Here is a 24383-nt window from a genome sequence, read left to right as displayed (position 1 = left end):
CACAGTAAGCACTCAATAAATACGATTGAATGAATGAATGAATTTATTACTCTATTTATTTTACTTGTACATATTTATTCTATTTATTTTATTTTTTTAATATGTTTTGTTTTGTTGTCTGTCTCCCCCTTCTAGACTGTGAGCCCGCTGTTGGGTAGGGACCGTCTCTAGATGTTGCCAACTTAGACTTCCCAAGCGCTTAGTACAGTGCTCTGCATACAGTAAGCACTCAATAAATACGATTGAATGAATGAATGAATGAATGAATTTATTACTCTATTTTACTTGTACATATTTACTATTCTATTTATTTTATTTTGTTAATATGTTTTGTTTTGCTGTGTGTCTCCCCCTTCTAGACTGTGAGCCCGCTGTTGGGTACGGACCGTCTCTAGGTGTTGCCAACTTGCACTTCCCAAGCGCTTAGTCCAGTGCTCTGCACACAGTAAGCGCTCAATAAATATGATTGAATGAATGAATGAATGAAAGTGTTGACAGACAGAAGGAAGAGCCTGGGATGGTGTTGAGGCTGATGGATTGGGGGAGGGGATGGAGGTGGGGGTGTGGGGGTTGTGGGGGGTTGGTGGGGGGGTATGCTGAGCTCAGCTGGGTGTTTGGTTTCCCCCAGGGGCTGAGTGCTAATTATACTCCTGAGAGGGGTTGGGTGTGGGGGTGGGGGGAGCACAAGAGGATCTAGAAGGTTGGACCTTAGGAAAAGGTCAAGACCCGGGTGGGGTGACAGGGTGGACAGCAGCGGGGCGGCTCCCAAGTGCGAGAACCCTAAGGAATCTGGGGAACCTCATCATCATCATCATCAGTCGTATTTATTGAGCGCTTACTATGTGCAGAGCACTGTACTAAGCGCTTGGGACGTACAAATTGGCAACGTATAGAGACAGTCCCTACCCAACAGTGGGCTCACAGTCTAAAAGGGGGAGACAGAGAACAAAACCAAACATACTAACAAAATAAAATAAATAGAATAGATATGTACAAGTAAAATAAATAAATAAATAAATAAATAAATAGAGGAATAAATATGTGCAAACAGCTGTGGGGGAGCCCTTGGGTCTGGGGGAATAAAAGACGCCCCCGGATTCCGCCTCCTGCCGACACTATCTCTCAGCCACTTTCTCCCCTCTAACCTTCACCCCCCCAGATTCCACCCCCCAGGCCTGTAGTGCTGAGTTCAGGGGATTAACAGGCCGGTGATCAATTTACACCCTGGACGGGGACCTGGGTCCCTGAGGAGAGCCAGGCTGGATGGCGGCAGGGAGAGCTGGGCCCTGGGACTGGACATCGAGTTCCTTGCCTCATTTCTCTCTCTCCATTCAACTGCAGCAGCCAAAGTCCCAAAGGGCAAGGAGGACCCCAAGGGCAAAGAGACCCCCAAGGAAGCCCCCAAAGCGGACCCGGAGGAAGCCCCCAAAGCGGATCCCGAGGAGGCCCCAACTGAGTCCCCTAAAGGTGAGCCCCCTGCCCTTTCAAACAGCTGAAAAGCCCCTCCCTCTCGATCTCCAGCCCACACCCCTTTCCTCTCCCCTCCCTCTGGAAGACTCGAGATGGCCTCCCCATGTTCAATCTCCTGAGCTCTTGACCTCCGAACCCCGTGGCTCCTGGCACCAACCTCTTTCTCCCTGCCAGATGGTTGCCCCGAGGACCTGTCCCCCACCGTAGAGGAGCCTTCGGGACTCTTCCTTCAGAAGCCACAGAGGGTCTCTGTGGAGACAGGTGAGGGGCCCGGGCAGGAGGACCTGGGGGGTGGAGGGTGGGATGGGTGGATCCCAAAGGAGAAGGGGGACAGACTGCCTGGGTCCCTGGGGTTAAAAGCGGAGCAGCGAGGGTCTCCGAAGCCGCAGAATAGCGCGGGGTCTGGCGGGGGTGAGGGGTGGGGAGTGGAGTGGATGACTGTGAACCCTGACCCCCCCTGGGTCCAGGGAAGGATGTGAAGATCACAGCCAAGGTGGACGGGAAACAGCTGCCCGACAAGCCGACGATCAAGTGGTTCAAGGGGAAGTGGTTGGAATTGAGTAGTAAGAGCGGGGCTCGTTTCAACTTCTCACAGACCCTGGACAAGGAGAACAATGTGAGTGGGGCGGGAGGCCCGAAGGAGGGCTTCCCAGGAGGCCGGGGTCACTCAGGGTGCCTCAGGGGGACTGGGAGGGGAGGGGTGAGGACCCTAGCTGCTCCCCTTTCCTCCCACCCTTGGCCCGATGATGACTTCTGGTCCCCTCCTCAGGTGTACCTGTTGCAGCTGCACATAGAGAAGGTGGTACTTGGGGACCGTGGGGATTATCGCTGTGAGGTCACGGCCAAAGGCGTCTGCGACAGCTGTGAATTCAACATTGATGTTGAGGGTATGGGCCGGGGGGACCCCGGGGGCTAGTGGCAGAGCCCTGGGGTCAGGGACTGGGAAGGGGCTGGGGAGGGACTGGGAAGGGGGACAGGGGTTTTCTGGGGGAACTGGCTTTAGATACAGCAGGGCCTAGTGGAAAGATCCCAGGCTTTGCTCCTTGGACAACCTGTTTCACTTCTCTGTCCCTCAGTTTCCTCATCTGTAAAATGGGGATTCTTGTTTGTTTTACCTGATCTCCCTCCCCATTAAACAGTGAGCCTCATGTGGGATGGGGACCATGTCCAACCTGATTATCCGGTATCTACCCTAGCCCTTAACCCAGTGCTTGGCACACAGTCAGGGCTTAACAAATGTTATCATTATTATTACTATTAATAATAATAACTGGCGAGGTTCTGGTGGGGTTGAGAGATTGGGATCAGGTTGTGGGAGCTAGGAGTGGCTGGAGGGGATCTTGGTGGAGAATGGGGATTTGAGATAGAGGGCTGAGGAGGGGACTGAGGGAGCCATGGTGGAGGTTGAGTGTCCCATCTCCCCTGCTCCTGTTCATCTTGATTTCCCATCCCCAGCCCCCAGCCAGGACTCTGGAAACATCCTGGAGAGCTTCAAGCGAACGTAAGCTACTCATGACCCCTAAGTACCCCCTCCCGGCCCCTCTTCTGCCGCCCACCTCGGGCTTAGAGCCCCCGACTCCCCCGGAAAGAGCTGGGAGGAGTGGAAAGGCAGTGGCAGCCTGCAGTCCTGAAGGCCCAAGAAATCAAATGTCCCCTTTTTGTCTCATTCCCAGGGGCGATGGGAAACCAGAGACTGCAGGAGAGCTGGACTTCAGCGGATTGCTCAAAAAGAGGTGGGAGTTCAGGGCCAGGGGCGGGGGTGGAGGCTGTTGGGGTCAGAGGGTTGGGGGAGGCGATGGTGGGGGCATATCCGGTAATTCTCAGGGAGGTCGTCACCCTCTCCCTCCTCCCTCTCGTCACCCCGATCCGTATTCCCCCTCACCCTCCTCCCTCCCCACCGTGGTGAGGCAGGGAGGTGGTGGAGGAGAAAGAGAAGAAGAAGAAGAAGAAAGATGACGATGACCTGGGATTGCCCCCCGAGATCTGGGAGTTGCTGAAGGGGGCGAAGAAGAGCGAGTACGAGAAGATCGCATTCCAGTACGGAATCACCGACCTGCGGGGGATGCTCAGACGCCTCAAGAAGGTCAAGGTTGAGGTCAAGAAGAGTGCAGGTCGGCTGGTGGGGCCCGGCAGGGCGGGGTGGGGTCCCCCGTGTGACCCTCTTCACCCTCTCCCTTCTTTCCGCGTCCACCTGGACAGCGTTCACAAAGAAGCTGGACCCGGCCTACCAGGTGGACAAGGGCCATAAGGTCAAACTGGTGGTGGAGGTCAGCGACCCTGACCTGCCTCTCAAGTGGTACAAGAACGGCCAGGAGCTAAAACCAAGCAGCAAGTAAGGCCCCCGGGGAAGGGGGAGGAGGGGACGGAAAAGGGCACCATCTCTGACTCCCTGAAATCCCTCCCCCGGGTCCTCTGCCCCCTCCTTTCCTCCTGCCGCTTCCCATCTCCCTCTCTCTGACCTCCCCCCTCCGCCCTTTTCCCCGGGGCCCGGCAGGTACGTGTTTGAGAACGTGGGGAAGAAGCGTATCCTGACCATCAACAAGTGCACCCTGAGCGACGATGCCGCCTACGAGGTTGCCATCAAAGATGAGAAGTGCTTCACTGAGCTCTTCGTCAAAGGTCAGGCCAGATGGAGGGGCCGCTGGTGGGGGGCGGTCCCTGGGATGCACCGAGGGGGTGCCCGGTGAAGCAGTCAGGGGGACTGGAGGGGGTCATGGCTTGGGAAAGGTCAGGCTGGGAGGACAGAGAAGGGTGGGGAGTCGAGAGGAGGTGGTAGAGGGGCTACAGGGAACTTGAGGGGGGCCCTGGGGTGGTCGGCATTGGAGGTTGGGAGAACAGAGAGAATGTGGAGATGTTGCTTCCCCCATGGTCAGTCTCTGGTCTGAGGGGGCAGAGCAGAGAGGTGGGGAGGGGGCCGGAGGTAGCTCGGAGAACTAGGGGAGAGGGTGGGGGGGGTGACTGGAAAGAATAGTCAGATGTCGGTGTGTCTGGGTAACCCAGAGAGCTTCAGGAGCTGGAGGCTGAGGCCGAAGAGCTGTGGGACGCATGGAGAGGCAGCAGGGCTAGCTAGTGGATAATAATAAAAATAATAATAATGATGGCATTTGTTAAGTGGTTACTGTTCTAGGCGCTGATGAGGAATACAAGGTGATCAGGTTGTCCCACGTGGGGCTCACAGTCCTAGTCCCCATTTTACAGATGAGGTAACTGAGGCTCAGAGAAGTGAAGTGGCTTGCCCCAAGTCACTCAGCAGACAAGTGACAGAGCCAGGATAATAATAATAATAATAATAATGGCATGTATTAAGCACTTACTACATGCAAAGCACTGTTCTAAGCGCTGGGGAGGTTACAAGGTGACAAAGTTGTCCCACAGTGGGCTCACAGTCTTAATCCCCATTTCACAGATGAGGGAACTGAGAGGCCCAGAGAAGTGAAGTGACATGCCCAACCCATGACCTCTGACTCCCAAGCCCGGGCTCTTTCCGCTAAGCCATGCTGCTTCTCGTGGCTCTGTCCCAAACCCGGATAGAGCCCGGGTTTGGGCGTCAGGGGACCTGGGTTCTAATCCCGGCTCTGCCGCCTGCCTGCTGTTGTGACTTTGGGCAAGTCGCTTCATGTCTTTGGGCCTCAGTTTTCTCATTTGTAAAATGGGGATGAGAGCTGTCTCCCTCCCCTTTAGACTGGGAGCCCCTTCTGGGACAGGGACTCTGACCAACCTGATTATCTTGTAACTACCCCAGCGCTTAGTACAGTGCTTGGCACATAAGTAAGTGCTTAACAATGATCAAAATTACTATTTCTTATTATTTTCTAATCATTATGAAGGGGAGAGGGGCAGTGAGGTTAGTAGAGAAGGATCTGGAGGACAAGGGCAGGGTGGGAGAAAACAGAGAGAATTTTCCCCTAATCCCTTAGGGCCCTCATGCCACCCCATCATCCCCACAACCTCCCATGGTCTTCTCTGTTCCTACCATCTCCCAGTCTTCCCAAAGTACCCATGATCTACGACCCTTGTAATAATAATAATAATGATGGCATTTATTAAGCGCTTACTATGTGCAAAGCAATCAATCAATCAATCATATTTATTGAGCGCTTACTGTGTGCAGAGCACTGTACTAAGCGCTTGGGAAGTACAAGTTGGCAACATATAGAGACAGTCCCTATCCAACAGTGGGCTTACAGTCTAGAAGGGGGAGACAGAGAACAAAACAAAACATATTAACAAAACAAAATAAATAGAATAGATATGTACAAGTAAAATAAATAAGTTAATAGAGTAATAAATATGTACAAACGTATATACATATATACAGGTGCTGTGGGGAAGGGAAGGAGGTAAGACGGGGGCGCTGGGGAGGTTGATCAGGTGTCCCTCGGGGGGCTCTCAGTCTTCATCCCCATTTCCCAGATGAGGTAACCGAGGCCCAGAGAAGTTAAGTGATTTGCCCAACGTCACACAGCTGACAATTGGCAGAGCTGGGATTTGAAGCCATGACTTCTGACTCCAAAGCCCGGGCTCTTTCCACTGAGCCACGCCGCTTGTAACCCTTGGTGTTTCCCTAGAGCCCCCGGTGCTGATTGTGAAGCCCCTGGAAGATCAGCAGGTGTATGTGGGTGACCGGGTGGAGATGGAGGTGGAAGTGTCTGAAGACGGGGCCCAGCTCATGTGGTAAGTAACCCCGTCTGGCAGATCCCCTTACCTATCTGTCTTACCATATTCTTCCTGCCCCCCACCTCCCCCAACCCCCTCCCAGCCTCCACCAACCTTCTAGCCTTCCACGCTGAAAGATGGAATGGCTATAACACAGGAAGACTCCCAAAAGACCACTGGACTCCCCACTTGATGTCAAGGTCCTTGAGGAGAAAGGATGTTCTGGAGAAATATTATTATTATTATGGTATTTTTTAAGCACTTACTGTGTGTCACGTTCTAAGCGCCGGGGTAGATGCAAGTTAATCAGGTTGGCCAGAGTCCCTGTCCCACGTGGGCTTTACACTCTTATTCCTCATTTTACAGATGAGGTAACTGAGGCACGGAGAAATTAAGTGGTTTGCCCAAGGTCACACAGCAGACAAGTGGTGGAGCGGGGATTAGAACCCAGGTCTTTCTGACTCCCAGCCCGGGCTCTGCACACTAGGCTCTGCTGTTTCTCAGATTCCGTGTTTCTCCTTCAGCGTCCTTCCTTTCTTCCAGTTCTTCCCTGTGGACCCCCATTGCCCCATGACCCCACCATGGTCCCCAGGATGAAGGGTGGGGTGGAGAAGACAGGGAGGACACCCCCCATGTCCTTGCCCCTCCCCAATCAATTAATTGTGTTTTTTAAGCGCTTACTGTGTGCAGAGCACTGTATGGTTCGCTTGAGAGAGTAATAAATAATAATAATAATAATGGCATTTATTAAGCGCTTACTACGTGCAAAGCACTTTTCTAAGCAATGGGGAGGTTACAAGGTGATCAGGTTGTCCCACGGGGGGCTCACGGCCTTAATCCCCATTTAACAGGTGAGGTAACTGAGGCACAGAGAAGTTGTGACTATATGTTGCCAACTTGTACTTCCCAAGCGCTTAGTACAGTGCTCTGCACACAGTAAGCGCTCAATAAATACGATTGATTGATTGATTGATTGCCTAAAGTCACACAGCTGACAGTTGGCGGAGCCAGGACTTGAACCCATGACCTCTGACTCCAAAGCCCGGGCTCTTTCCATTGAGCCACGCTGCTTCTCTTACATTATAATAGAGTACATTATAATAGAGTTGGTAGATCTGTTCCCTGCCCACAAGGAGCTTATGGTCTGGAATCCTCCAGAATCCTTTGGTCCAAGTCCCATGACCCATCCCATCTCCCCCTCTGCCCCCGCACAGGATGAAAGATGAGGTGGAGATGACCAGAGAGGATTCCTACAAAGCCCGTTATCGTTTCAAGAAAGATGGGAAGAGGCACCTGCTGATCTTCTCGGAGGTCTCCCTGGAGGACACGGGCCGCTACAAGGTCATGACCAACGGGGGCCAATGTGAAGCAGAGCTCATCGTAGAGGGTGAGGAGCCTGCCCCCGGGGCTTGGGGAGAGAGGGATTTGAGAGGGATCAGCGGGGCAGGACGCCTGGGTCCGAAACCTGCGGTCCCTTTCCCTCCCCCGTCCCTGTCCCCGCTCTCGTCCCTGCTGCCCCGGAGCAGAGAAGCAGCTGGAAGTCCTCCAAGACATCGCGGACCTGACCGTCAAGGCCTCAGAACAGGCCGTGTTCAAGTGCGAGGTGTCCGATGAGAAGGTCACGGGGAAATGGTACAGGAACGGCGTCGAGGTCCGTCCTGGCAAACGCATCACCATGTCCCACAAGGGCCGGTGAGAGGGGATTCCTGGGGCCCGGGAGGGTGGGGAGGTTGAGGGAGGGAACGGGAAATCCTGGGGCCAGAGCGGGCCACAGAGGGGGGAACTGGCAGAGCTCTGTAGAGTGGCCAGAGGGGAGTCAGAAGGGCAGGAAGGGGACTAGGGAAAGGATGGAAGATAAGACAGGAGACCGGGAAGAAATGAAGAGGGGGGATAGCATCATCATCATCATCATCATCATATTTGTTGAGGGTTTACCAGGTGCCAAAGCCCTGGGGTATGGCCAAGATAATCAGGTCGGACACAGTCCGTGCCCCACGTGGGGCTCCCCATCTTAACGGGGAGAGAGAACAGGGATTTCATCCCCATTTTACAGATGGGGAAAATTGAAGCCCAGAGAAGGACAATGAGCAGCCCAAATCACCCAGCACCCGGGTCTCCTGACTCTGGATTGTGGGGTGTTTCCCATTCATTCATTCATTCATTCAGTCCTATTTAGTGAGAGCTTACTGCGTGTAAAGCACCGTGTTAAGCACTTGGGCAAGTATACTATAAGAATAAACAGCTGCCCACAACGAGCCTACAGCCTAGACGGGCAGACGGACCTCGTTTTGTCTGTCTCCCCCTTCTAGACTGTGAGCCCGTTGTTGGGTAGGGACCGTCTCTATACGTTGCCAACTTGTACTTCCCAAGCGCTTAGTACAGTGCTCTGCACACAGTAAGCGCTCAATAAATAAGATTGAATGAATGAATGCTGCTGGATGTGGTGGGGGGGATGGAAGAGCGGAAGGAGAGTTGGGGGAGCGGGAGGGCGGCCAAGGGGTGGAACGAGGAAGGGGGGAGCCCAGAGAAGTCAGGATGAGGACGAGGAGGGAAGGATGCAGGCACCGGGGGAAGCTGGGGCCCAGCGCGAAGACCAGAAAGCTGCACAGAGGCTGGTGAGGGCGGGAAAGAGCCACAGGTGGTTGTAGGGAGCGGGAAGGAGGGCAGTACCCCCACCCGATGGACGCTGCCCCCCACAGAATTCACAAGCTGGTGATCGATGACGTCCGTCCCGAGGATGAAGCCGACTACACCTTCGTCCCCGACGGGTTCGCCCTCTCACTGTCAGCGAAACTCAACTTCCTGGGTGAGACCTCTTCAGTGTCTGGGACTGAGTAGAAACGGACCCCTACGCTGAGCGAGACGCTACCTCCCCTAACTCCTGGGACCCCCAGCCAGCCGGATCACGATCTTCTCCCAGAAGCCTTCTCTGTCTGGCTTTCCCCCTCACCCCCATCCCACCCTCCTCTCCCCCGTTTTACGGGAGACTGCTCCCCTATCACTGCCCAGAGAAGCAGCAGGGCCTAGTGGAAAGAGCCTAAGCCTGGGCTCTGCCTTAGCAGCGTGGTTCAGTGGAAAGAGCCCGGGCTTGGGAGTCAGAGGTCATGGGTTCTAATCCCGGCTCCGCCACTTGTCTGCTGTGTGACTTTGGGCGAGTCACGTAACTTCTAAGTGTTTAGTACAGTGCTGTGCACACAGTAAGCGCTCAGTAAATACGATTGAATGAATGAATGAATGCTGAGTGATCTTGGGCAAGTCATTTCAAATCTCTGTCCTTTGGGTTTGATACTTGTTCTCCCACCTACTTATAATAATAATGATGATGACATTTATTAAGCGCTTACTATGTGCAAAGCACTGTTCTAAGCGCTGCGGAAGTTACAAGGTGATCAGGTTGTCCCACGGGGGGCTCACAGTCTTAATCCCCATTTTACAGATGAGGTAACTGAGGCCCAGAGAAGTGAAATGACTTGCCCAAAGTCACACAGCTGACAATTGGCAGAGCTGGGATTCGAACCCCTGACTTCTGACTCCAAAGCCCGGGCTCTTTCCACTGAGCCACGCTGCTTCTGTAGACTGTGAGACCCATGAGGGCCAGGGACTGTGTTTGATCTGATCAGTTGTATCTACACCAGTGCTTAGTACGGTGCTTGGCTTGCTCCTGAGAAGCAGCGTGGCTCGGGGGAAAGAGCCCGGGCTTTGGAGTCAGAGGTCATGGGTTCAAATCCCAGCTCTGCCGCTTGTCAGCTGGGTGACTTTGGGCAAGTCACTTAACTTCTCTGAGCCTCAGTTACCTCATCTGTCAAATGGGGATTAAGACTGTGAGCCCCCCTGTGGGACAACCTGATCACCTTGTATCCTCCCAGCACTTAGAATGGTGCTTTGCACGTAGTAAGCGCTTAACAAATACCATTATTATTATTTTAAGTGCTTAACAAATATTTTTTACTGTTATCATTATTTTATAATCCTTTCCTGCTACTCTCTGGGAGGCTCATCCCAGAATGCCCACTAGTTACCTCTCTGCCATCTCCCCTTCTTCTCTGGCGTTACACCCCCATTTCCAGAAGGGAGGGAGTTCAAGAGAGTTGGAAGGGACCTACTAACCCTTTGCCTTCCGTTGTTGTCTTTTCCAGAAATTAAGGTGGATTACGTTCCCAAACAAGGTGAGGGATTCTGGGTCTAGGGGTGCCGGGGAGGGGGAAGCAAGAGCTGAAATGAGGTGGCCCAGGGGCTGGTGGCTGGATGTTTGGGTCCATGATGGGAGTCCCCAGGAGCTATGAGGGGGTGACCGAGGGACTGGGTGTCAGGATGTTCAGGCCCTCCGTGGTGAGGGGACAGGAAAGGGCTGGGAAAGCCGGATGCTGAGGGGAATGGGGGCTCGGGGCAGGGCATCATCATCATCATCATCAATCGTATTTATTGAGCGCTTACTATGTGCAGAGCACTGTACTAAGCGCTCGGGAAGTACAAATTGGCAACACCTAGAGACAGTCCCTACCCAACAGTGGGCTCACAGTCTAAAAGGGGGAGACAGAGAACAAAACCAAACATACTAACAAAATAAAATAAATAGAATAGATATGTACAAGCAAAATAAATAAATAAATAAATAAATAGAGTAATAAATATGTACAAACATATATACATATATACAGGTGCTGCGGGGAAGGGAAGGAGGTAAGATGGGGGGATGGAGAGGGGGGTGAGGGGGAGGGGGAGGGGGGGGGGAGAGAGGGGGAGAGGGCATCTGGATCCCAGGAGGGTTTGGAGGTCAGGGAGGCTTGGAGAGGATGGGAGACCCTAATTTCATCTCCCAATCCTGGGGTCTCCCACTTTCTCCCTTTAGAGCCGCCCAAAATCCACCTGGACTGCTCGGGCCAAATGAGTGAAAACACGATTGTGGTTGTGGCCGGAAACAAGCTGAGGCTGGATGTGGCCATCACGGGAGAGCCGCTCCCTGTAGCCACTTGGCTCCGGGGCGACGAGGTGGGGCTGGAGACCTTGGCCAGGGGGCTTGGGGAGGGAGATTGGGGAAGGAGCTTGAGGGTTGGGAGCTTGGGAAGGGAGACTTGGGGAGGGGGCTTGGGGAGAAGCCTGGAGGATAAAGCAAGAGTCTGAGGGGAGGGAAGAAGAGGGTGAGAGGCTGCAAAGGGACTTTCCGCCGGATGCGGAGGGCATTCCAGGCAGGAGGGAACGCACGGGCGAGCTCGGGTCATCAAGGTTGGAAGCGGGCCCGCATCGTGTTCTCTCTAGGTTGCTGGGCCTCGCGAGGGCTTCTGGATATAAGCCTGAACCATCCCTCCCCCACCGCCCCATCCGCCGCACCCGGCATTCCAGAACTGATCTAAAACCCACATAGTGCTCTTGTGGGCGCCGGTCAGTCGGTCATCCGATCGTATTTATTGAGCACTTACTGCGTGCGGAGCATTGTACTTAGCTCTTGGGAGAGTACAGTACAACAATAAACAGAACTATTCCCCGCCCGGTACGCAATAAACAGACCCATTCCCTGCCCACAAGGAGCTTACAGTCTAGAGGACGATCTCATGGTCCAGCTGCCCCCCAGCCCCCAGTCGGTCTTCGCACCTCAGGGTCTCCCCGTCTCCGTCCCAGGTGCTTTCGGCGCTGGAGGGTCGGGCCCGGATCGAGCAGCGTCCGGACAGCAGCAGCTTCGTGATCGAGGGGGCGGAGCGAGCGGACGAGGGCCGTTACACCATCAAGGTCACCAACCCGTCCGGAGAAGACGTGGTCTCCATCTTCGTAAAGGTCGTGGGTCAGTCTGGAGAAAGCTAGGAAGGAGCCTGGTCTGGGGCAGGGTTTGGGGGGTTGGTGAGGGAGAGGAACGGAGGAGAAGGGAGGGCAGCTGGGAGGTAAGGGGTAAAAGGGACAGAAGGAGGGACGTACAGAGGGCCGAAGAGGAACCGATCGATTGATAATAATATTTATTGAGCACTTACCATGTGCGGAGCTCTGTGCTAAGCTCTTGGGAGAGCGTGAGAGTCAGCTGATGTGATCCCTGCTTAAGATGCTTACTGTGCAGTGGATTGGGAAGGGGCTGGGGAAAGTCAGTCAGTCAGTCGTATTTATTGAGCAGTCAGTCAGTCAAACATATTTATTGAGCGCTTACTGTGTGCAGAGCACTGTAGTAAGCGCTTGGGAGAGTACAGTACAGCAATAAACAGACACATTCCTTGCCCACAGCAAGCTTGCAGACTACAGCGGGAGATGGATATTGATAGAAATAAATAAATTACAGTTAAGTGGGAGGTTGGGTGGGGGCTGGTTTGGGGTGGCGGGACCTTGGGTTGCTGGAGAAACTTCCCCACCCCACCCCTTGTCGTCTTTTACCACATAGATGTCCCCGACCCTCCCGAGGCCGTACGCATAACGTCTGTTGGGGAGGACTGGGCGGTGCTGGTCTGGGACCCTCCCAAGTATGATGGTGGGCAGCCCGTTACAGGTCAGTAGGCTCAGAGTCCCCCTCTGCGACCTGGGCACACTGTGGGGGTGGGCGTTGAGGGGGTGCAGGGACAGAAAGGGAAACAGAGAGAGGTCGGCGTTGGACCCCGCGGGCTCAGGGCAGAAAGCTGAGGAGCAGAAAGCCAAAGTAGGGCCCAAATGTCCCCCTGCCACCCCCGGAGTGCTGCCCCAGCTCTCTCCCTGCGTCTGCCCTCTAAATAATAATTGTGTTTTTTGTTAGCGCTTACTATGTGCCAAACACTGTACCAAGCGCTGGGGTAGATACAAGATCATCAGGTCCCACAGGGGGGCTCACAGTCTAAGTAGGAGGGAGAACAGGTATCGGATCCCCGTTTGCAGATAAGGAAACTGAGGCCCAGAGAAGTGAAGTGACTGGCCCAAGATCACGTGGAAGGCATGTGGTAGAGCTGGGATTAGCACCCAGTTCCTCCGACTCTCAGGCCCGGCCTCTTTCCACTAGGCCACACTGCTTCTTTAATGAACTTCCTGATGTCCCCGGCCCCTTGTTCCCTCATTTTCCCCCTTCCGGTTCCTTACGACCCACTGCCCCGTGTTCATTCATTCATTCATTCAATCGTATTTACTGAGCACTTACTGTGTGCAGAGCACTGGACTAAGCGCTTGGGAAGTACTGGCTTCCCCAGGATAATCACAGTCAGTTCATCCATGTTATGTTTTAATAATAATAATGATAGCATTTGTTAAGTGCTTACTATGTGCAAAGCACTGTTCTAAGCACTGGGGAGGTTACAAGGTGATCAGGTTGTCCCACTGGGGGCTCACAGTCTTCATCCCCATTTTACAGATGAGGTCATTGAGGTCCAGAGAAGTGAAGTGACTTGCCCAAAGTCACACAGCTGTCAATTGACAGAGCTGGGATTTGAACCCTTGGCCTCTGACTCCAAAGCCCGGGCTCTTTCCAGTGAGCCATGCTGCTCCTCTATGTATTGAGCTCTTACTTCGCTCAGAGCATTGTACTAAGCACTCAGGAGAGTACAATACCATAGAGTTGGTAATCAATCATATTTATTGAGCACTAACTTCATGCAGAGCACCGTACCAAGCATTTGGGAGAGTACAATGCGACAGAGTAGGGAGTTCCCTGCCCTCAGTGAGTTTACAGCTTAGAGAGGGAGACTGGCATTAGTAGACAGGATCCCTGCCCTCAGGAAGCTAAAGTCTTGTGGGTTCCTACAACTTAGGGTACCTGATGGAGCGGAAGAAGAAGGGGTCCCAGCGCTGGATGAAGCTGAATTTTGAGGTTTTCACGGACACCACGTATGAGTCGACCCGGATGATCGAAGGAGTTCTCTACGAGATGCGTGTCTTCGCCGTCAACGCCATAGGCGTCTCCCAGCCCAGCACCAACACCAAGCCCTTCATGCCCATCGGTTTGACCCGGACCCCTAACCCTGATGTCCTCTCCCCACCCACCCCTCAGCCCCAGCCTTCCCCCACAAAACTGACCTATCGGGCCTTGCTCGCCCGGAACCAACATCTACTCCATTCCCGCCGGTTTGATCTCTGACTCCTAGTAATTACGGTACTTGTTAAGTGCTTATTACGGGTCAGACACTGCACTAAGCGCTGGGGTAGATCCCAGATCATCGGGTTCCGCATGGGGCTCACAGTCTAAGTAGGAGGGCGTAGATTAAATCCTCATCTGAGTGATGAGGAAACGGGGGGCCGGAGAAGTGAGGTGACTTAGCCAAGGCCACGCTTTAAGCAGATGGAGGAGCTGGGATGAGAACCCAGGGCACCTGGCTCCTAGGCCTGGGCTGTTTCCACTAGGCCATGCTGCTTCCCCTGACCCAGCTGAGCTCCATCACTGAGTCCTTTAGGTCTCCGATCCCCAACCTCTGACCTCAGCAGCACCTCCTCCTCCAGTCCCATCCCAATGGTGACCTCTGACTCGGACTCTCCCCTCCTCCTTTTTCTCCTCCTCTTCCTCCTCCTCAGCCCCCACCAGCGAGCCCCTGCATCTGACGGTGGAGGATGTGACCGACACCACGACCACACTCAAATGGCGGCCGCCGGACCGCATTGGGGCGGGCGGGATCGATGGCTACGTGGTGGAGTACTGCTTGGAAGACAGTGAGTGACCGGGGCTTGAGTCGGGCCGGGGGCGGGGGACCGGGGACTACGAGGTGGAATGGAGAGAATGGAATGACCAAGGAGTAACTCAATGGGGCCTTGAGTGGCCGGTGAGTGATGAAAGAGATGAGTGGGAGGGAGCTGCTTGGGTCAGTGGGGAGGAAGAAGGGGAAGTCTTGGGTTTAGGAGTCAAGGGGAAGGCAGGGCAGAGCGAGGCGGGCAGACTAGGTGGAGGCCATTGAGGAGGGCATTAGTCATTCCGTGAGTGGCCAGGGACCGGGTAGAGATGACCATTTGGGGGACCCACCTCAATTCACCCCAGCCCCCAACTTAATAATAATAATAATAATAATAATAATGGTATTTGGTACTATGTGCAAAGCGCTGTTCTAAGCGCTGGGGAGGTTACAAGGTGATCAGGTTGTCCCACGGGGATTCACAGTCTTAACCCCCATTTTACAGATGAGGTAACTGAGGCTCACAGAAGTGAAGTGACTCGCCCAAAGTCACACAGCTGACAATTGGTGGAGCCGGGGTTTGAACCCATGACCTCTGACTCCAAAGCCCGGGCTCTTTCCACTGAGCCACGCTGCTTCTCCTTACATTCTGCTTTGTGCCCTCTCTGTAACTGATTTTAATGCAGCCTGTAAGCTTCCTGTGGGCAGAGATAATAATAATAATGATAATGATGGCATTTATTAGGCACTTACTATGTGCAAAGCACTGTTCTAAGCGCTGGATCTGTGTCTAACCCTTCTAATGTACTGTCCTCTTCTGAGCACTCTGTCCGGTTGTCTGCATTCAGTCAGCGATCAAGCCCGTTGTTGGGTAGGGACCGGCTCTATATGTTGCCGACTTGTGCTTCCCAAGCGCTTAGTACAGTGTTCTGCACACAGTAAGGGCTCAATAAATATGATTAAATGAGTGAATTGGTTGATCGATTGATTGACCTGAGCCGTGACCTCCTGGGACCCTTCAGGGACCCCTCGCCTCAGTCCCATCCCCCCAGAGACCCTTCTCGGTCCTCTGCGCCTGTGACCCCCTGCAAATCTGTGGGGCACCCCAAGACCGCCCCCGACACCGTTCTCCCTGCCCTCGCTGGCCACCAGGCAACGAGTGGGTGGCGGCCAACACGGAGCCGGTGGAGCGCTGCAGCCTCACCGTGAAGGACCTCCCCACCGGAGCCAAGATCCTCTTCCGCGTCGTCGGCATCAATATCGCCGGCCGAAGCGAACCGGCCACCCTGGTCCAGCCCGTCACTATCTGCGAGATTGTCGGTCAGTGGCCTCTCCCCCACCCCTACTCCGGAGATTGTCTGTGACTGACCCCCTGCCCCTAGCCGGTCCCCCGCTCCCACTCTCTGGCCCAGAGGTTGTCACTGAGTCAGCGAGCCCTGAGAGACCTCCCGCGGACCAGACTCCCCCACAGCCCTCCTAACCACTCCCCCCGATCCCTTCCCACGTCCCCCAGAGCAGCCCAAGATCCGGCTTCCGCGCCATCTGCGTCAGACGTTCATCCGCCGGGTGGGCGAACCCATCAACCTGGTCATTCCCTTCCAGGTGACAACTGGGGGGCTGGGGAACATGCTGGGAAAGGTTGGGGAGCATGCTGGAAAAGGAGATGGGGAGACCTGCTTGGGGAGGTCGGGGGAATGGCCCCAGGAGGGCTGGGAGACTTAATAATAATAATAATAATGGTATTTGTTAAGAGCTTACTATGTGGCAGGCACTGTACTAAGGGCTGGGGTGGACACAAGCAAATTGGGTTGGACACAGTCCCCGCCCCACGTGGAGCTCACAGCCCCGATCCCCATTTTACAGATGAGGTGACTGAGGCCCAGAGAAGTGAAGTGACTTGCTCAAGATCGCACAGCAGACACGTGGTGGAGCCGGGATTAGACCTCATCACCATCTGATTCCCGGGCCCGTGCTCTGCCTAAGCAGTGGGGCCTAGTGGAAAGAGCATAACGCCGGGAGTTAGAGGACATGAGTTCTCATCCCGTCTCCGCCACTGATCTGCTTCTTGGGAAGTCGCTTGACTGCTCTGGGCATCGATTTCCTCATCTGTAAAAATGGGGTAAGATCCCCATTTATTTTATCATATTGTATTTAAGCCCTTACTATGTGTCAAGTGGGGAAGCAGCGTGGCTCAATGGAAAGAGAACAGGCTTTGGAGTCAGAGGTCAGGGGTTCAAATCCCAGCTCCACCAGTTGTCAGCTGGGTGACTTTGGGTGAGTCACTTCACTTCTCTGTGCCTCAGTTACCTCATCTGTAAAATGGGGATTAAGACTGTGAGCCCCCCGTGGGACAACCTGATCACCTTGTAACCTCCCCAGCGCTTAGAAAAGTGCTTTGCACGTAGTAAGCGCTTAATAAATGCTATCATCATTATTATTATTACTGTTCCAAGCACTTGGGTACATGTCGGTTTATTAGGCTGGACACGATCCCGTCCCACACACGGGGCTCACAGTCTAGGAGGAAGAACAGGTACTGAATTCCCCTTTTCAGTTGAGGAAATGGAGACTCAGAGAAGTGAAGTGAGTTGCCCAAGGTCACACAACAGACAAGTGGCAGAGCTGGGATTAGAACTCAGTTCCTCTGATTCCCAGGCCGAGGCTTTTTCCATTAGGCCATACTCTTCTCCCTTCTCCTTAGACTGGGAACCCAGTTAGGGCCAAGGGCTCGACCTGACCTGGTGATCTTGTCTCTACCCCAGTACTTCGCACATTGCTTGGCACGTAGTAAGCACTGAACGAATACCACAATTATTGGTATCACTATTCATTCCTTCAGTCGTATTTATTGAGCGCTTACTGTGTGCAGAGCACGGTACTAAGCGTTTGAAAAGTACAATTCAGCCGTAAATAGAGACAATCCCTACCCAACAACAGGCTCATAGTCCAGTCGCTCTGACAATTCTCCCCTTCCTACTGCTCTTAAATCCCCCCTGCCAATCTCTCCTCCATCCCAGCCGACCGCTCCCTCCCTCCGACCGTCCCTTTGATCCTCCCCTCCTTTCCCTGACCACCCTGTCCCCACCTCCTGGGTTCCTAGGGGAAGCCACGGCCGCAGGTGACTTGGACCAAGGCGGGAGGACCACTGGACGGATCGCGCTTCCACATGAGGACGAGCGAGGTGGACACGGTGCTGTTCGTGCGGCAGGCGGCCCGGGGCGACTCCGGCGAGTACCAGCTGAGCGTGGCCATCGAGAACATGCAGGACACGGCCACCGTGCGCATCCGGGTCGTGGGTAAGGCGGCTGGCCAGAGGGGACACCGAGCAGGGCAGCGGAAGGGCCGTGGCGAGGCGGGAGGAAGGGGCGGAACCGAGGGACGCCGTGCTTTTCTCTCCCGGCGCTCGGTTAATTCCACCGACGCTGAGACCCCTGCCCCCTTGTCCCCCCGACTCCAGAGAAGGCGGGCCCAGCGGAAGGGGTGACAGTGAAGGAAGTGTGGGACTGTAATGCCCTGGTGGAATGGCAGCCCCCGCGGGATGACGGCAACAGTGAGGTGACGAGCTACTTCATCCAGAAAGCCGACAAGAAGACCATGGTGAGAGGGTGGAGGGGCTCCGGGCATCCCCTTCCTCGCCTTGGGAGGTGAGGTGCCGTCTGGCCTCATCCTCTCTGCCAATGTCCGACTCTGAGCCGGTCTGGGAGGGGTCTCTGCAGCCCCCCACCCCTCTCTGGGTCTCTGCATCTCTGTCCCACGTCCCTCAGGAGTGGTTCACCGTGTACGAGCACAGCCGGCCCACCCGCTGCACGGTCTCCGACCTCATCGTAGGCAATGAGTATTACTTCCGCGTTTTCTGTGAGAACATCTGCGGCCTCAGCGACTCGGCGGGCCTCTCCACCAACACCGCTTATATAGCTAAACCAGGTGGCCGGGGGCTGTTGGGGGACTGGGTACGGGCGGGGAGGCGGAACCCGAGGCGTGGGAGGACCCCTGGGCGTAGACAGGTGTGTGGAAGGCTCCGTAGGTTGTCGGGGAGACGGCTTTGAGAAAGGGGAATGTGAGGGGAAGCCCCGCCGGACGCCAGCCCCCGACACCCTTTGTGTTTCTGGGTCCCTCACCCTGCAGGGCTGCAGTTGAAGCCCTTCAATTACCAGGAACGCGATCTCCGTTCGGCCCCCAAGTTCCTCACTCCGCTGACCGACCGTGTCATCGTGGCCGGATACGCGGCCGCCCTCACGTGCGCCGTCGCGGGGGAGCCGAAGGTCCGGGGGTCGGCGGGGATGGCCGAGGGGGGAGGAGACGGGGCAGATGGGGATCCGTTGGGGGTGTTCGCAGCCGGCCCCCCCGACCCTGCCCTCTCTCCCCGCAGCCGCGGGTGGTCTGGCTGAAGAACAAGATGGAGATCTCAGAGGACCCCAAGTTCCTCATCACGAACCACCAGGGCATTCTGACCCTGCGCATCCGCCGGCCCAGCCCCTTCGACGGCGGCACCTACGCCTGCTGTGCCGTGAACGAGCTGGGCGAGGCTCTGGCTGAGTGCCACCTCGAGGTCCGAGGTAAGTGGACCCCGGTCCGGCGCCGGGGGACTCGACTGGCCACAAGCCAACTAGAGGCCCCATCCTGGGCCAAGCAAACCCCGGGCAAGCGGGGGGCTCTCTGGGCAAGGGGCAAGAACCCCCGGGCTGTAGAGCTGGATTGAGGCGGGGTCGGTGCAGGGCAGGGAGGAGGGGAGGGAACACAGGGTCTCACCGGACCACCTCCCCTCCTGCAGTGCCACAGTGAACACCTGATGCCAGAGGCACGGAAAGACCCTTGCCCTTCGAAGACACCGACCCCCGGCCTGCCTCCTCTAGGACCCGACATCCCTCGCCCCCCGTCCCTCCCCTCCGTACAGCGGAGGGGACGCACCCTCAAGCCGTCTCCCGTTGGAAACATGCGATCGTGGAATGGCTCCTCTCGTTTCCTTTCTTCACTGTGGCGTCCCTCGCCTCTCCCGCCCGGCACCTTCCCACCCCTGAGAAGCGGGCCCTCATTTTGAAGGTTTGGGGCAGGCCACGTTAGGTGGGCGGGAGGGACGAGTTGAAGGCAGGGTGGACGGTGGCCCGGTTTTCAACTAGTTCTGATTTAGTACCGGTTGCTTTTGGGTCTGATTTTCACCCCCGGGGCCCCGCTGCTCCTCCTCAGACCCTGTGTCAGATTTCATGCTGACCCGTGGGAGGGAGGCACAGAAGCGCTGGGACAAACTGGGGGAATCACGCAAGACGGTGGCCCCGACACCATCGCGCTCCTCGGCCCGCCGGACCTCGTGGGTCCTTCCGTGCCCGTGGTCTCGCAAGTTGAGAGGAAGCCAAATAAAACCGGCGGCTGTAATAGCTGCCGCGTGGGACCGCCGACCCCTTCCAAACAGCTCCCGGGGGTCCGCGAGGCATCTAGACCTGACATCTTTATTGGCTCTGCCCCCTGCACTTCCCCCACAGATGGACACAGTCTTTCTTTATCTTGTCCTTGGAAGACTCGGGGGAGGGTTGGGGAGGGGAGTCCACATCTCCACGGTTCAGGAGTTCCTGGAAGAGCAAGGGTCCGGTGAGGTCCTCAGCAACCAGCTTGGGGGAGGCCCGCCTAGTCCCCGGGAGCCCAGACACCCACCCCGCTTCCCGGGCAGGCGCGGGCATCTTCAGCCCCCAGTTCGGGGACCCCCTAGCCTCCCTCATGCCCACCCTCTCCCCCCACCCACACCACCACTGGCCTCTTCATCCCCGTCGTCCTCGAGGGTGAGGGCCTGGGTGAACGGGGGCCCGTCACCCCCTGCTTGAAAGCGGAGGCGGAAGAGCAGCCGGACCCAGCAGCCAAACTCACGGTCCCCCCGGGGCGGGGGCGCCCGGATCTGCAGGTAGAAGGTGCGGCCCGAGCCCAGCTTAATTTTGAGCTGCCGCCGGCCCTCTGAGTGGACGAAGAGTTGGACAAACTGCAGGGGGATCATCCTAGGGGAGGGAAGAGGTCAGGTTGGGGGAAGATCAGCTCAGGACCAAGAAAAGACGAGGGGTCTGGGGGTGGGGACTGGCTGCCACAAAGCCCACGTTTGGATGGGAAGGGCTTGCGGGGTGGGCGTTGGCGGAGGAGAAGGAGATGGAGCAGGAACAATGTGGCCCAGTGGAAAGCACGGGCCTGGGAACCAGAGGACCCGGGTTCTAATCTCAGCTCTGCCGCTTGTCTGCTGTGTGAAGTTGGGCAAATCACTTCACTTGTCTGGGCCTCAGTTCCCTTATCTGCAAAATGGGGGGGTCGGTGCCCGTTCTCCCTCCTCCTTAGACTGTGAGCCCCACATGGGACCTGACGATCTGGTACCTCTCTCAGCGCTCAGTAGTGTGTTTGGTGCGGAGTAAGCGCTTAACAAATACCGCAGTTATAATTATGGAGAAGGGAAGGGTCCCCTCACTCAAAGAGCTGCAACTCCTGGTCTGAGCAGCCGGGGCCGGACCCGGGCCGGGCCAGAAGCAGAACATCCGGCAACTCCAGGGCCGGGGTGGACGCGGCTACACCCATGGTCACCTTGTTGGCCACTTCGCCCGACCGGGTCACCTGGAGAGCAGAGATCAGGGGTCACCGAACGGAAGCCGTCAGGTCGCGGAGGGGGCAGCGGCGGGGGTTCTGAAGGGATAATGGTGATTGGGGGTGGGGGTGGGGGGCTATTTGGCTCTTTTTCTTCCTCTTCCTTCACCCCAAGGGGAAGGGAATGTCCCCAAGGACGTGTGGGTGGGAATGTGAGGTTAGCGGTCACGAGGTTACCTGGACAAAGTTGGTCTCGTAAATGGGGAAGTCACAGAGTTGGTCGTACTCTCCATTGAGGAGGCACCGCTGCAGGTGGCCGGGCTGTGGGGCCCCGGGGGCAACCGGGGGGCTGTGGGAGAATGCCTAGGAGAGATAGCAGGGAAAAACTGGGCCCGGGGGAGGCGAAGGGGAGTCTACACTATAGTCCCAGCCCCACTTCTCTCCACCCCCTCCTTCCCCTTCCCCCACAACTCATACGTAACTCCCTTAAATTCTCCCTCACAACTTTTCTTCGGGATCCACCTCTCCCAAGCGCTTAGCACAGCGCTCTGCACCCGGGAGGCTCTCAGTAAATACCATCATCATCATCATCATCAATCGTATTTATTGAGCGCTTACTGTGTGCAGAGCACTGTACTAAGCGCTTGGGAAGTACAAGTTGGCAACATATAGAGACAGTCCCTACCCAACAGTGGGCTCACAGTCTAAAAGCGATTGGTTTTTTACCACCGAGCGATTGGTTTTTAAGCCCTTCCCCAGCCGCCTAGATCAAGCCTGGCGTGGCTCAGTGGGAGGAGCCTGGGGTTTGGAGTCAGAGGTCATGGGTTCAAATCCCCGCTCTGCCAACTCTGACTTTGGGCAAATCACTTCACTTCTCTGTGCCCCCGTTACCTCATCTGGAAAATGGAGGTTACGACTGTGAGCCCCCCGTGGGACAACCTGATCGCCTTGTAACCTCCCCAGAGTTTAGAAGGGTGCTTGGCACATAGTAAGCGCTTAATAAGTGCCATTATTATTATTATTATTATTATTTCCTCTGACCTGCCACGTTCTGGGGGAGGGGTCCTTCTCCTGCCGTTGCTCCTTCCCCCTTCTCAGACCCATATTAGTCCCGACTTCCACCCCTCCCTCCTGGGAGGGCGAGTCGGGGGCACCGGGATGGCTCCTGAGGTCAACCACAGGGGCGGAGATGCTCGGCTGGGTCCAGGGATGTGGACAGTTGTCATGGCGACGAGGCCCCCCCTCCCTCTGACCTCACAGAGGGAGGACTTCCGGGAAGAGGCAGGCCTCTTGCCTCTGACCCCAAGCCCCGGCCACCCAACTGCCACAAGCCCACGTTTACTATTCTATTTATTTTATTTTGTTAATATATTTTGTTTTGTTGTCTGTCTCCCTCTTCTAGACTGTGAGCCCATTGTTGGGTAGGGACCGTCTCTAGATGTTGCCAAGTTGTACTTCCCAAGCGCTCAGTCTAGTGCTCTGCACACAGTAAGCGCTCGATAAGTACGATTGAATGAATGAATGACCTCATCTTTAAAATGGGGATGAAGACTGTGAGCCCCATCCCCCCGCTTCACCTCCTTCCACTCCCCACAGTACCTGTATATATGTTTGTACACATTTATTACTCTATTTATTTATTTTACTTGTACATATTTATTCTATTTATTTTATTTGGTTTATATGTTTTGTTTTGTTGTCTGTCTCCCCCTTCTAGACTGTGAGCCCGCTGTTGGGTAGGGACTGTCTCTATATGTTGCTAACTTGGACTTCCCAAGCGCTTAGTACAGTGCTCTGCACACAGTAAGTGCTCAATAAATACAACTGAATGAATGAATAAATGAGCCCCCCGTGGGACAACCTGATCACCTTGTAACCTCCCCAGCGCTTAGAACAGTGCTTTGCACATAGTAAATGCTTAATAAATGCCATTATTGTTATTATTATTACTTCCCAAGCACTTAGTACAGTGCTCTGCACACAGTAAGTGCTCAATAAATACGATTGGAATGCCCTCCCTCCGCATATCCTCCAAGCTAGCTCTCTTCCTCCCTTCAAGGCCCTACTGAGAGCTCACCTCCTCCAGGAGGCCTTCCCAGACTGAGCCCCCTCCTCCTTCTCCCCTTCCTCCCCCTCCCTATCCCCTCTGCCTTATCTTCTTCCCCTCCCCACAGCACCTGTATATATGTATATATGTTTGTACGGATTGATTACTCTATTTTATTTGTACATGTTTATTCTAATTATTTTATTTTGTTAATTTGTTTTGTTGTCTGTCTCCCCCTTCTAGACTGTGAGCCTGCTGTTGGGTAGGGACCGTTTCTATATGTTGCCACCTTGTACTTCCCAAGTGCTTAGCACAGTGCTCTGCACACAGCACTCAATAAATACGATTGATTGATTGATTGTAGGGTAGGGATCATCTCTATATGTTGCCAACTTGGACTTCCCAAGCGCTTAGTCCAGTGCTCTGCACACAGTCAGCGCTCAATAAATACTATTGATTGATTGATTGTTGGGTAGGGACTGTCTCTATATGTTGCCACCTTGTACTTCCCAAGCGCTTAGTCCAGTGCTCTGCACACAGTCAGTGCTCAATAAATACGATTGATTGATTGATTGTAGGGTAGGGACCGTCTCTATATGTTGCCAACTTGTACTTCCCAAGCGCTTAGTCCAGTGCTCTGTACACAGTCAGCGCTCAATAAATACGATTGATTGATTGATTGTAGGGTAGGGACCGTCTCTATATGTTGCCACCTTGTACTTCCCAAGCGCTTAGTACAGTGCTCTGCACACAGTAAGTGCTCAATAAATACGATTGAGTGAATGAATGAGGGAATGAATGAATGAATTGAATGAATGAATGAATTTTGTTGTCTGTCTCCCCCTTCTAGACCGTGAGCCCGCCGTTGGGTAGGGACCGTCTCTAGATGTTGCCACCTTGTACTTCCCAAGCACTTAGTACAGTGTTCTGCACACAGTCAGCGCTCAATAAATACGATTGATGGATTGATTGATTGTTGGGTAGGGACCGTCTCTATATGTTGCCAACTTGTACTTCCCAAGCGCTTAGTCCAGTGCTCTGCACACAGTCAGCGCTCAATAAATACGATTGAATGAATGAATGAGTGAATGAGTGAATGAGTGAGTGAGTGAATGAATGAATGAGTG

At 54.8% G+C, this 24383-nt stretch overlaps 2 protein-coding genes across 2 annotated transcripts in view; one reads left to right on the top strand and one right to left on the bottom strand.

The window, feature by feature from the left end:
- MYBPC2 (myosin binding protein C2) overlaps positions 1-19579 on the top strand; it is a 31068-nt gene extending 11489 nt beyond the window's left edge. The window contains exons 9-35 of the mRNA XM_038751990.1: positions 1342-1467; positions 1645-1731; positions 1938-2086; positions 2240-2357; positions 2926-2971; positions 3144-3203; positions 3382-3581; positions 3670-3802; positions 3965-4089; positions 6039-6144; positions 7341-7513; positions 7653-7818; positions 8826-8932; positions 10263-10292; positions 10976-11115; positions 11743-11902; positions 12485-12589; positions 13812-14000; positions 14569-14703; positions 15813-15980; positions 16174-16262; positions 17761-17956; positions 18118-18257; positions 18425-18584; positions 18786-18922; positions 19030-19216; positions 19432-19579. Coding sequence (XP_038607918.1) covers positions 1342-1467; positions 1645-1731; positions 1938-2086; positions 2240-2357; positions 2926-2971; positions 3144-3203; positions 3382-3581; positions 3670-3802; positions 3965-4089; positions 6039-6144; positions 7341-7513; positions 7653-7818; positions 8826-8932; positions 10263-10292; positions 10976-11115; positions 11743-11902; positions 12485-12589; positions 13812-14000; positions 14569-14703; positions 15813-15980; positions 16174-16262; positions 17761-17956; positions 18118-18257; positions 18425-18584; positions 18786-18922; positions 19030-19216; positions 19432-19442 — 3443 coding nt within the window. The 3' untranslated portion in view covers positions 19443-19579. The remainder of the gene's footprint in view (positions 1-1341; positions 1468-1644; positions 1732-1937; positions 2087-2239; positions 2358-2925; positions 2972-3143; positions 3204-3381; positions 3582-3669; positions 3803-3964; positions 4090-6038; positions 6145-7340; positions 7514-7652; positions 7819-8825; positions 8933-10262; positions 10293-10975; positions 11116-11742; positions 11903-12484; positions 12590-13811; positions 14001-14568; positions 14704-15812; positions 15981-16173; positions 16263-17760; positions 17957-18117; positions 18258-18424; positions 18585-18785; positions 18923-19029; positions 19217-19431) is intronic.
- Positions 19580-20079: 500 nt separating this feature from the next.
- FAM71E1 (family with sequence similarity 71 member E1) lies at positions 20080-22472 on the bottom strand. The gene is made up of 5 exons (XM_038753106.1): positions 22251-22472; positions 21447-21572; positions 21097-21239; positions 20407-20641; positions 20080-20224 (listed from the first exon to the last, which is right to left on the bottom strand). The coding sequence occupies exons 1-5, from the start codon at positions 22311-22313 to the stop codon at positions 20105-20107; spliced, it is 687 nt and encodes a 228-aa protein (XP_038609034.1). The 5' UTR covers positions 22314-22472; the 3' UTR covers positions 20080-20104.
- Positions 22473-24383: the final 1911 nt, after the last annotated feature.

This window comes from Tachyglossus aculeatus, chromosome 10, assembly GCF_015852505.1.
Source record: "Tachyglossus aculeatus isolate mTacAcu1 chromosome 10, mTacAcu1.pri, whole genome shotgun sequence".
Lineage (NCBI taxonomy): Eukaryota > Metazoa > Chordata > Mammalia > Monotremata > Tachyglossidae > Tachyglossus > Tachyglossus aculeatus.
This window is presented reverse-complemented; position numbering and strand designations above follow the sequence as displayed.